Here is an 11697-nt window from a genome sequence, read left to right on the forward strand (position 1 = left end):
ACCCCACCCCAATGTGCAGCTAGGAAATCCTAGCTGCAGAAAAATGGAATTTCATTTTTCCTGGCCGGGTTTTCTTTATTTGCTTTCGATTTTCTTGGACAAATTTTTTAGAATTTTAAACAATCGTTCAAAAGGGGAAAATTGGAATACACCTTAACCAGCGATTGTATACCTTGTTTAATAGAGCATAAGACCAAATACAGAGGAGATGAAGAATATATTTAGAAATGGGATTTTAGATCTAAAGGATTTTCTGCTCCATCGGTAGAGACAAAGGGAATGTCTGTGAAATACTGTGGTTTGGAAATGGCACCGTTTCTAGGTCTTTAGTCTCAGTCTTCGGCTCCCTCCCTCCTTATTGCTTTACTCTCAGTCTCTTGATGTGGGAGAAGCAGCATTCTGCACTCATCCTTGCCCTCCATTTGTGCAGAGCTCCCTGGCATGACATCTACTGGGGAGGGAGGGCCACCCCACCGGAGGAGCACATGATGGCAGTCATTTGACCCCTGGCCTGCCAGAGCTCACAGTGAGGAGGGATCATGGCTAAGAGGCCCAGTTTCATGCAGATTAAAGAAAGGGAGTTAAAAGCAATCCTAGAGGGCTTCCCTGGTGGCGCAGTGCTTGAGAGTCCGCCTGCCGATGCAGGAGACGCGGGTTCGTGCCCCGTTTCGGGAGGATCCCACATGCCGCGGAGCGGCTGCTGAGCCTGCGCGTCCGGAGCCTGTGCTCCGCAAATGGGAGAGGCCACAACAGTGAGAGGCCCGCATAACGCAAGAAAAAAAAAAAAAAAAAGCAATCCTAGAAAATTCACTGCCCAGTAATTTAATGTGGTCAGGGAAGTGCAGTGAAACGAATCCTGTTTGATGCTGGCATTGAAATCGGCCTCAGTACATCTGGGTTCTAGTTTGGACTTTGCTACAAATTAGCTGTGTGACTATGGGTGCGTCCCTCCACCTCTCTGAGACTCCCTTTCCTCATCTGTAAGTGGAGATGGTTACTAACACCTGCTCAGTTTCAGTCTGTGTTCCACCTCAGGCATCTCATCCAGGAACACAGCTCTCTGGGCCGTCGGTGCTGGCCAGAGGAGAGGTCCCATATCACTAACACGGCAACTCTTGTTAGGACACCCTCGTTGATGATTAGGGGAAGAGGGTATTGAGGACACAATTTCTTAGCAAAAAACAGAGAGTTGGACAAATTCTCCCTTTGGTGTTTATTCTTATTTTCACATGGAGTAGCCAAGAGAATTGTCAAGACACAGAATTTTAAAAAGGAAGGAAGGGGCCTCCCTGGTGGCGCAGTGGTTGAGAGTCCGCCTGCCAATGCAGGGGATAGGGGTTTGTGTCCCGGTCCGGGAAGATCCCACATGCCACGGGCAGCTGGGCCCGTGAGCCATGGCCACTGAGCCTGCGCGTCCGGAGCCTGTGCTCCGCAACGGGAGAGGCCACAACAGTGAGAGGCCCGTGTACCGCAACACCCTGTTCTGTATGTATGCATGTACGTATGTATGCATGTATGTATGCAGGGAAGGAAGGAGGGAGGGAGGGAGGGAGGGACGGAGGGAGGAGGGGAAAGAAAAGCAGAAATCACGTAACTGAGTAGAAGTGAGGTAGGACTTGAGTGTCCGGGCCCCAAGAGGAAGGTCAGCTCTCAGGAGCCACCTCTGCAGCTTGGGGGACGCCAGGTGGCCCTTGAAAGGCTTGCGAGCCCTGGAGCTGTCCCATGACCCGGCGTCCCCTCCACTGGGTACGTGGCTCTGTTTCCTCATTTGTAAACCCCAAAGGTTTATGGAGAAAAAGTAAAACACGTGAAAGCGCTCCGCACAGCACCCGGTATTTAATAACTACTCATGATTGCTGCTTCCTCGTGGCCTCAGCAGTGTGCAGTAGGGGAGTCACAGTGAGTGAGCTGGGACGTTCAGGCAGCCAGGAAAGGAGCACGTGGGGAGGCCTGAGTCCTGGCTGGGTGTAGACAAGGCAGAGTCAACTTCTCTGAAAACTAAGAGGTTGGAATAGATGGTTATCATGAGGATATTCAACTCAGAAGTCATCAGAGGATTTGGAGGGTACAGAGTTGTCCATTGTCTCAAGACTGTCTGGTCCACAGCTGTGTGATCTGTGTGTATGGCTTTCTCACCTGGGACCTGGAGGCTTACACACTGGGGAGTGGCAGCTGCAAGGGACCCGAGGCAGGAGCCCTTGGGGGGCTTGGAAGACTCGCACTCCTCCCCCATTGTGATGGGTGGGCTCTGATGCTGTGACAACAGGGACCACTCCTGGACTTCCCCTCCTGGTAGAGGCTGAGAATTAAAGGTCAGGAGCAAGGAGGAGTGTCTTCCCAGGTGTAGAACTCATGAGGCGATGGAGGGATAAGAGAGCCAACCTCAGCCCCCTTCAGCTTCCTGCAGAAAATGGCCAAAGGGAGACGCTTCAACCCACCTTTAGACAAGGATGGAAGATGGGTAAGAAGGATGATGCCCTCTCTCATCTTTCTCAGGCCACGTGGGTGTGGTCAGGACACTTCTGCTACTTACCATAGTATGACGTCTGACAAATCACTTCACCCAGCCTCAGTTCCTTCATCTGTGAAATGGGAATCTCATAGTATCCTTGGGACAATCAAATGAAATTAATCTGAGTGTAAAACGCTCAGCAGGCTGGCAACTTGTGACTGTTCACTAAGCAGTAATTGGTGTTTGCTCTGCTTTTTCTCTTTTCTATAACATCTGTCTTCTGACATACTATATAATTTATTATATAAACTCCATGAGGCTGGTTATCTTTGTCTTTTCTTTTCCCCACTGGTTGTATCAGAGAAAATAGTGGTACTAGCCTCTTCTAGGGCAGTAATACATAGAAAAATTTTTTTAATTTGTTTGTTTGAAAGGAAAAAGAAAAATGGAAAACATCTTGGAAAATTTGGGCCTGAAGGCTTTAAAAACCCTAAGCAGGCCTTCCCTGGTGGCACGGTGGTTGGGAGTCGATCTGCTGATGCGGGGGACACGGGTTCGTGCCCTGGTCCAGGAGGATCCCACATGCCGCGGAGTGGCTGGGTCTGTGAGCCATGGCTGCTGAGCCTGTGCTCCGCAATGGGAGAGGCCACAGTGAGAGGCCCATGTACCGCCAAAAAAAAAAAAAAACCTAAGCAACTTAGTCTTTATAAATCTCAGTCTCTTTGTCTGTTAAATGGGAGCATAATGTACTAAGGTTAGAGGCCATGGTGGGGATTAATGAGATAATTCATACAAAGGTGCTTAGTATAATGCAATGGAAACATAGTAACCACTCAATACTTGCTAACTATTATATAGATAATATATAACATATGTATATATGTAATATATATATGTCCACCATGCAGAACCCACGGATACTGAAGGGCAACTAAGGGACCTGAGCATCCTTGGATTTTGGTACCCACAGGGTGGGATGGGGGGAACCAATACCCCACAGATTCCAAGGGATATATATTTATACTGATATTCTTTCTTGTATACCGTGCTCCATTTCACAGATTTAAAGTAATGAATGGAAAATATTCACAATAAAGTAGTAAAGTATATAAAAATAGGAATTCAGAACCAGTTTAAATATACTTTAAGAGGCTGAGACTGGGAAAATATGTCACATAGATATGCAGGCCATATGGCCTAAACAGTAGCTATTTGGATATAACATTTGACTCTGAGTTCCCTGGCAGCCAAAGTAAAATGGGAAATAACGTGAACTACATACACTAATTGGTTAGGAAGAGACGACATAAGCTTCTCAGACTAAATAGCTTGGCCTCTTTTTATCACCTACAGTATCAGTTAGGGCTGTGTTTGACTGAATATTATAAAAAGCTGACTACTGTGCCTTATCCAGACAGCGGTCTGTGTTTCTCTAGTAACAATCAGTCCAGAGGGAGGCAGTTCAGGGCTGGTACAGATGCCCTAGGGCGTTGTCAAAGGCCCAGGTTCTTTTCAGCCTCCTGTCCTGTCATCCTTAGTGCAGTGTGTCAACTCAGGCAGGTAAATCAACGGATTTACCGGAAAGAGGAAAGTCAACGGATAAATAGATGGAAGGCAGCTGTCAGCTAAGTCTGCCCCTTTTTCTAGGGGAAACAATCTCTTTCCCACAAGCCCCACCCACAGACTTCTGCTTTCATTTCAACTGGTCACATGGCCAATTTAGCTGCAAGGGAGTTTGGGAGGTATTTTTTAACCAACCACATTGCCACCCCAAACAAAGTCAGAGTTCTGTTACAAGGCAGAAATCGAGAAAGAATGTTGCATCTCCTATTGGTGTCCCAGGAATGTACCTGGGCCCAGTTTAAGTGGGGAGCCTTTGGTGTGGGTCCTTTCTGCTGCCGGCACCTAAGAGCATAAAAAGAATAGTGCTGACGTGAAGTTTCCCAAAGTAAATTGTTGGGAAAAATTAAAGAAATTGTTGGCTTTGCATCAGCAGCAGCCCATTTGGGAGGCTAATTGCCACACTGGAGGTGACAGTCATTTCGCAGTTGACCTTGCTGGTGGTAACCTGGCTGTTACTAGGTAGAAAAGGCTCTCTGCACACACTTTCACCTTCCTATTTAATATTTCAGTCATTGAGTGATTGAATGCAGCAAAAATTTCACTGCCAACTAGTTAAAAAGCTGTATTTCACGGTTACAATATCTAACAGAAGGGTTTATTTCACAGCTATCATGTTATAGCCATTAAGTATATATTTTAAAAGAGTGAAATTAAAATGCTAGAGCCATTTTTTTTTTTTTTTACAGTGATTTAGTCCACAGACTTGCAGAATACAAATGAACTCAAGTCAGTTGTCATTTAGCTGGTGAGAGGGATCCTTCGTGATGTAGAAAAACTCTCCACCTTGGCCTGATTTTCCATAACCTGTAAAATCAGATTGGAGGAGGGGAAAAGGGAAAGGTTCTGAGTCTGGAGGCCCTCCGTATTATTTGTATTTACTTAAAAATTGTTTAAAAACATTAAAAAATATATAATGAATTAGAAAAATATATATGAATTAGAAATGTATAGGTTGATTTTGAAAAATTTCTGGGGTATATTGTTAAGTGAGAAAAGCAAGCTGTAAAATAGTATGTATCATATGGTCCAATTTTTATAAAGCAGTGTAAGTCCCTTTTGTAGGTACGGGTGTTTGTAAAGGATCATACGAGAGCTATTGTCATTACTATGGTTATCACTGTTATCTGGGGTGTTGATGGGGGTGACAAGAAGGGGAAGGAAACAGAAACCAAAAGTTACTATTAAATTATAAAAAGGCATTTATTGCAAATCAAAACCACAATGAGGGATCACCTCCCACCATCATCAGAAAATCTACAAACAACAAATGCTGGAGAGGGTGTAGCGAAAAGGGAACCCTCCTGCGCTGTTGGTGGGAATGTAAATTGGTGCAGCCACTATGGAGGTTCCTTAAAAACCTAAAAATAGAATTACCATATGACCCAGCAATCCCACTACTGGGCATATACCCTGAGAAAACCGTAATTCAAAAAGGCATACGCGGGGCTTCCCTGGTGGTGCAGTGGTTGAGAGTCCGCCTGCCGATGCAGGGGACACGGGCTCGTGCCCGGGTCCGGGAAGATCCCACATGCTGCGGAGCGGCCGGGCCCGTGAGCCATGGCCGCTGAGCCTGCGCGTCCGGAGTCTGCGCGTCCGGAGCCCGCTGAGCCTGTGCGTCTGCAACGGGAAAGGCCACAGCAGTGAGAGGCCCACGTACTGCAAAAAAAGAAAGAAAAAAAAAAAAGGCATACGCACCCCAATATTCATTGCAGCACCATTTACAATAGCCAGGACATGGAAGCAACCTAAATGTCCATCGACAGATGAATGGATAAAGAAGATGTGGCACATACATACAATGGAATATTACTCAGCCGTAAAAAGAAACGAAATTGGGTCATTTGTAGAGACGTGGATGGACCTAGAGACTGTCATACAGAGTGAAGTAAGTCAGAAAGAGAAAAACAAATATATATTAACGCATATATGTGGAATCTAGACAAATGGTACAGATGGACCAGTTGGCAGGGCAGAAGTTGAGACACAGATGTAGAGAACAAACATATGGACACCAAGGGGGGAAAGCAGGGTGGGTGGGGGTTGGGGGATGAATTAGGAGATTGGGATTGACATATACACACTAATATGTATGAAGTAGGTAACTAATAAGAACCTGCTGTATAAAAAATAGATAAATAAAATTCAAATAAAAAAATAAAACAGAGATCAGAAAAATAAATAAAATGGTCACATTTATAAATTTATAATTTTTGAAGCCACATTTATAATACGATCCTATATGTGCAAATTATGCTTACATATGGGTGTACAGTTGCACAAGGATGCATGACGAATTTGGTCACCAAAGAGTTAAGGGGAGGACTTCCCTGGTGGCACAGTGGTTAAGAATCCGCCTGCCAATGCAGGGGACACAGGTTCGAGCCCTGGTATGGGAAGATCCCACATGCTGCGGAGCAACTACGCCCGTGTGCCACAGCTACTGAGCCTGCATGCTACAACTGCTGAAGCCTGCATGCCTGGAGCCCGTGCTCTGCAACAAGCGAAGCCACCGTAATGAGAAGCCCGCGCACTGCAAGGAAGATCCAACACAGCCAAAAAAAAAAAAAAGGAGGTAAGGGGAAAGAGGGATGGGTTTTCAGGGGAATTCTACTTCCTTCCTTATGTTTTTCTTTATTGTTTGAACTTTTAAAAACCATAAGCATGTATTATAACTCTAATCAGAAACAAATACAATTATTTTTGTTGGGAAAACGAGACAATTAATAGATGCACTTCATTAAGAAACATATAAACGATGGCAAAAGTCTTCTTCTTTCCCTGGTGCCCTCCTCTGAGGTGACCCTGTTGCTTGGCCATGGAAGAGCCCGTCCACATGATGGTGTGTTGATTTGTGTGGTTGTCTCCTTGCCCTTGATCCCTGTTCCTACTCTGCTCACCCCACAGGCAGCTATTCACGCGTGTATAATGGGAGTTCTTTTACTGAGATGGGTTTTTGTAAATTATGTATTGTTGTTTTGTGTGCATGGATTATTTATTTACATAAATAGTGTTGGGTTATAGATCTCATTTTGTTTCTTCTTTCCACTCAGCACTGAGATTACAAGATCTCTCTGAGGCTATGTGTCATCTGGACAATTGGTTCTCCTTTTCTCTGCCAACAATGCCCCACCAAATATACCACATAGATGACATAATCTCTCTACCTTTTGACATAAATAGTAGCATACTAAACACACTCTTGTGCAGAAATTAAACAAAAGCCATACTTATCTGTGCAGTTATATCATGACTTGAGAAGGAATGGGAGAGAGTGGCAGTGTTAGCTAATATCATTATAATCCCAAAGAGAAGGAAGGACTGGCTTTGGGTGTGACAATGGGTTTGGTGACAAGGGAGGGGACAGCTGTGAGCAAAAATAGAACCTGCCAACAGCTATTGAACACTCGCTGGGTGCGTGCATTTTCTCCCTTAATCACATCTACCTTATCAAATAAGTATTGTTATTTCCATTTTACAGATAAAGAAACTGGGGCCTGGGAAAATTAAGTCTCTTGTGGAAGGCTGACGTCGTGGGAGAGAGAGCTGGGATTGGTCTCAGGGCATTTGAATCTACTGTTTGTGACCCACCACATTATGCTTCCTCCCTTTTCAGGAATTTTCACCATGAGTCAGGGTCTTGCCTTCTGTTTGTATTGTAGTTTCCATTCCTATTCCTCTCCTTGAGATCCCTGCTTCGAAGTCCACTTTGTTGGGGTGGCTTTTAAGAGGCGCTGTTTATATAAAATTGGGGGGAGCTACAGTGGCTGTCAAGCACCACTCGCATGCCTCTTCAGGGGGAATTCAGGAATGGACTACTTGTGCAGCTGCTGAAGGTGTGGCCTGGGAGGCCCACCCCTAGATAGTGCTTGGCTGAAAAGAGCTGCTGCCCCAAGGTCACTTCCTGGGTCCCCACCGTCCTCTTCTGCCCAGTGACTGATTGACAAAGGCTCACGAGGGCCCAGTCCTCTCACTCCATCAGGCTGACTCTGAGAAGGCATCCATGTCTAGAGCTCCCTGTGGGGTTGGTCCAGGCCTTTGTTGGGACTGCCTCCCTAGGCCCAGTCCTGCTTCCTTCCCTTCTGTTCATAGAGAGATACTAAAGCCCACCCCCAGCCATCCAAATAATCTTCCTACCCTCTACCGTTCTCCATTCTCCATGGAGACTCTACGTGACCCTTCTCTCCTCCCCTTCCCCTTGTCCTAAGGTCCCCTTTATACCCGCAGGAGGTTGGCTCACCCCTGTGAACATGGGCTGAATCCTTGGCCCCAAGTGCAGAGAGCTCCCTTACCACAAGGAGGATCTCAAATAATGCATCCTGTCTCCTCAGAGCACATCAACTCCCTCTCACGGGGCCACACCCTCCTCACCAGGCCTCGGAAACATTTCCAGGCTCCGAGCGGCAGGGTGGCCCCTGTAACTTGAAACAACCGGCAGTGGTGGCCTCGGGCCATGACAATATTTTTTGTCTTGGAAAGAATACTTGAAAATTACAAAAATTATGCCATTTCCATCGCCTGCCAGAAGCACCCAAATTGCATTTTAATCCCTTTACAGAGGAAGCCCTGATACTTGGCTTAGAGATTCAGACGTGTCTGGTTTTAATCAAGGCGTGTGCTGTTTTTCCAGTTCCCTCACATTGGACTAATGCAAAAGACACCAGAATCCATCACACATACCATATGTTAAAAGAGTCCAAGAGTCCACGTTTATCTCAGCAAGTGCAGGAGAAGCTACCACTGATGTACAAAGTGCGGGAGAAGGCGAGTCCCGGGAGCTGCCCACGCGCCCCCCTGGCTCTTCAGGGGGTGCCACCGCTGGCACCAGACAACTCTTTGCCAGAGGGAACTGCTCACTTGCCCTCCCTGGACCCCTAAATTCTGGTAGCATCCTACCTCATACACTGGTCAGTATGATACCTCAGATAGTCTTTAGAAGGAAATACCTCTGGTCCAGACACAATAAAGTTAGGCTCCTCTATGGACAGAGTTCTTTTCTTTTCTTTGTGAAGATTTTTTTTGGATGTAGACCATTTTTAAAGTCTTTATTGAATTTGTTACAATATTGCTTCTGTTTTATGTTTTCGGGGTTTTTTTGGCCGTGAGCCATGTGGGATCTTAGCTCTCTGACCAGGGACTGAACTTGTACCCCCTGCATTGGAAGGCGAAGTCTTAACCACTGGACCACCCTATGGACAGAGTTCTTAACATGCACGTTCTTCCTTGCTGGCCAGTTCATGAGCAACTTTAGGGGCATGAAGGGGCCAGAGGGAGAAACAGGGTTAACTTCACCTTTGGCCGCCCTGGACCAGAGAGCTCCAGTCCACTAGGATCCTTTTTGGGCAGAAGAAGAAGATGGCCTCAAAATCTTTTTCCAGCTTTCAATTCCATGCCTACAGACTTTCCCTTCCTTGTCTCTCAATAAGATGTTTCAAAGAGAATTTTTTTTATGATTTTCAGCAAGCTGGCAATAAGGTTGAGTTTCAAAGCCTTGAGCTGATGCACACACCCAAGACCTCACCCTGTGCCGTGTGTGCCATCGCTGTCGATGGATTTAATTCTTCTTTTTTTAAAATAAATTTATTTATTTTGTTTATTTTTGGCTGCTTTGTGTCTTCGTTGCTGCGCGAGGGCTTTCTCTAGCTGCGGCGAGCGGGGCTACTCTTCCTTGTGGTGCGCGGGTTTCTCATTGCAGTGGCTTCTCTTGCTGCGGAGCACGGGCTCTAGGCGCGCGGGCTTCGGTAGTTGTGGCGCGTGGGCTCAGTAGTTGTGGCGCACGGGCTTAGTTGCTCTGAGGCATGTGGGATCTTCCCGGGCCAAGGCTTGAACCCGTGTCCCCTGCATTGGCAGGTGGATTCTTAACCACTGCACCACCAGGGAAGCCCTGATGGGTTTAATTCTTACTTAGAGGTGACTTTGCCTCCTCCGTCTTCCTTCCATGCCACGGTAGGTGGGCTCTGATGTGTTGCCTTTTTATCTCTTCCCTTGCTCTTTTCCAGCAAGCAGTAAATAACAACTTCCCCTTCTCTGTACATGACAATCGTCACAGCTATCAGAACTCTGGATTCTACCTCGACTCTGTGAGTATTTCTCTCCAAGTTGCTAATAAAATGAGAAGCGACATTAGGGCTCTTGATTTTCTGAGACATGTTGAAGATTGAGGACTGACCTCAAAATTGGGACAAGATTAAAGCCTCATAACAGGTTACCAGGGGGGAAAAAAGCATAAAATTCTCAGAGTCCCACGTAGCTTTCAGAATCTGCACCAGCCTTCCTTCTGCCTAGGTTTCTATGAATTTCATGCTCATCAATGTGCTCTCCCATCAACTGTCTCATTTGTGAGCTTTCTTGTGAAAGTCTATCATGGGAAGGACGGATTGCCTATGTGTGTCTCTGGATGGCAGAGCCAGGATCCATGAGGAGTCAAAGGAATGGATGGGGAGCTTACATGATATAAAGAAGGACTTCCTAATAACTGCAGTTGTCTTTTCTCCAGAGGTGGTGTTTCCCCATCACTGAAGAAAATAAAGTCTGATAGCACTGGTTAGTGGTGGTTAACAAAGCACTGGGCAACGAAAAGAGATTGCGAGCGCATATGTAATTTAAAATTTTCTAATGGCCACATTAGTAAGAGTTGAGGGAGCCTGTGATCAGAGACCCAAAGGTGCTGCTTTCTTCATTGGGAATCCTCTGGGATAGGAAAGAATCTTTGGATCTCTCAGTGTAAGAACCATCCCACTGAGTGCTGGAGATGCAGCCTGGGGTGGATATGCTGAGGAGCCACCTGGGTGCAGAGAACCTACTTGGGGTCCCAGGGGGTCCAGGCTGTGGTCTCTCCGGTTCTGCCCTCCATGTCTCCAGAAGTCCAGTCCTCTTGGTGGGAGTGGAAGGCTCTGAGAACCAGGATGTTGTGAGTGTCAATTTATAGCCTTCAACAGGTTGATAAAGGATGTCTCTTGTAAGGGTGGTCATACTGTGCATTTAGAGATAGGATGTCATGAAGGTGGTTTTACTAAAGACATCTAAACTGTGTGACCTTGAATATTTTTCTCCTAACCTTCTTGTGATTCTTCTCCAGGGCCTGGGACGTAAGAAGATCTCCTCAGAAAAAAGGCAACACATTTCAAGAAATTTCAATCTTTGGGCATGTGACTATGTTCCATCTTGTCTCGATGGCTTTTCAAATAACCAAATATCATATGTCTGTCAGGAAGCTGTGGTGGTCCCAATTTTCAGACGCTTTCCAAGACATTATAATGAGTTACAGAACACTTTTAAATTTATTCCCCAGCAAAGCTATACAGAGTATTTGAAAAAGAATCCAAAAGTAAGGTTCATGATTAACAAAAAGGCCGGTTCTCCACTGGAGCCCTAACCCTTCCAGAAGATTCCTGATGAGTTTTGCAATATTGTTATTTCATCGCACATTCTAAAAGTATGTATTTTCTGATCCAGCACTGAAGTTTGACATAAGATTTGTTTAGGATTAGAGAATATAGACTGTATGTGCCTCAATGCTGAGGTGAAGTTTTCTTGCAGTGATAACATAAAGAAACATAAAGTCCTTATATAGAGAAACCAGAAAGGCAACAGGTAATGTTACCACTCCCCCACCTTATGGTTTT

At 45.8% G+C, this 11697-nt stretch overlaps 1 protein-coding gene across 1 annotated transcript; it reads left to right on the forward strand.

Moving 5' to 3' along the window:
* Positions 1–2410: 2410 nt before the first annotated feature.
* TEX36 (testis expressed 36) lies at positions 2411–11447 on the forward strand. The gene is given in 5 exon segments (XM_007468739.1): positions 2411–2461; positions 8703–8759; positions 8762–8836; positions 10072–10152; positions 11151–11447. Coding segments are annotated over 5 exon segments (561 nt in total).
* Positions 11448–11697: the final 250 nt, after the last annotated feature.

Source organism: Lipotes vexillifer, unplaced genomic scaffold (assembly GCF_000442215.2).
Source record: "Lipotes vexillifer unplaced genomic scaffold, Lipotes_vexillifer_v1.1 scaffold741, whole genome shotgun sequence".
Lineage (NCBI taxonomy): Eukaryota > Metazoa > Chordata > Mammalia > Artiodactyla > Lipotidae > Lipotes > Lipotes vexillifer.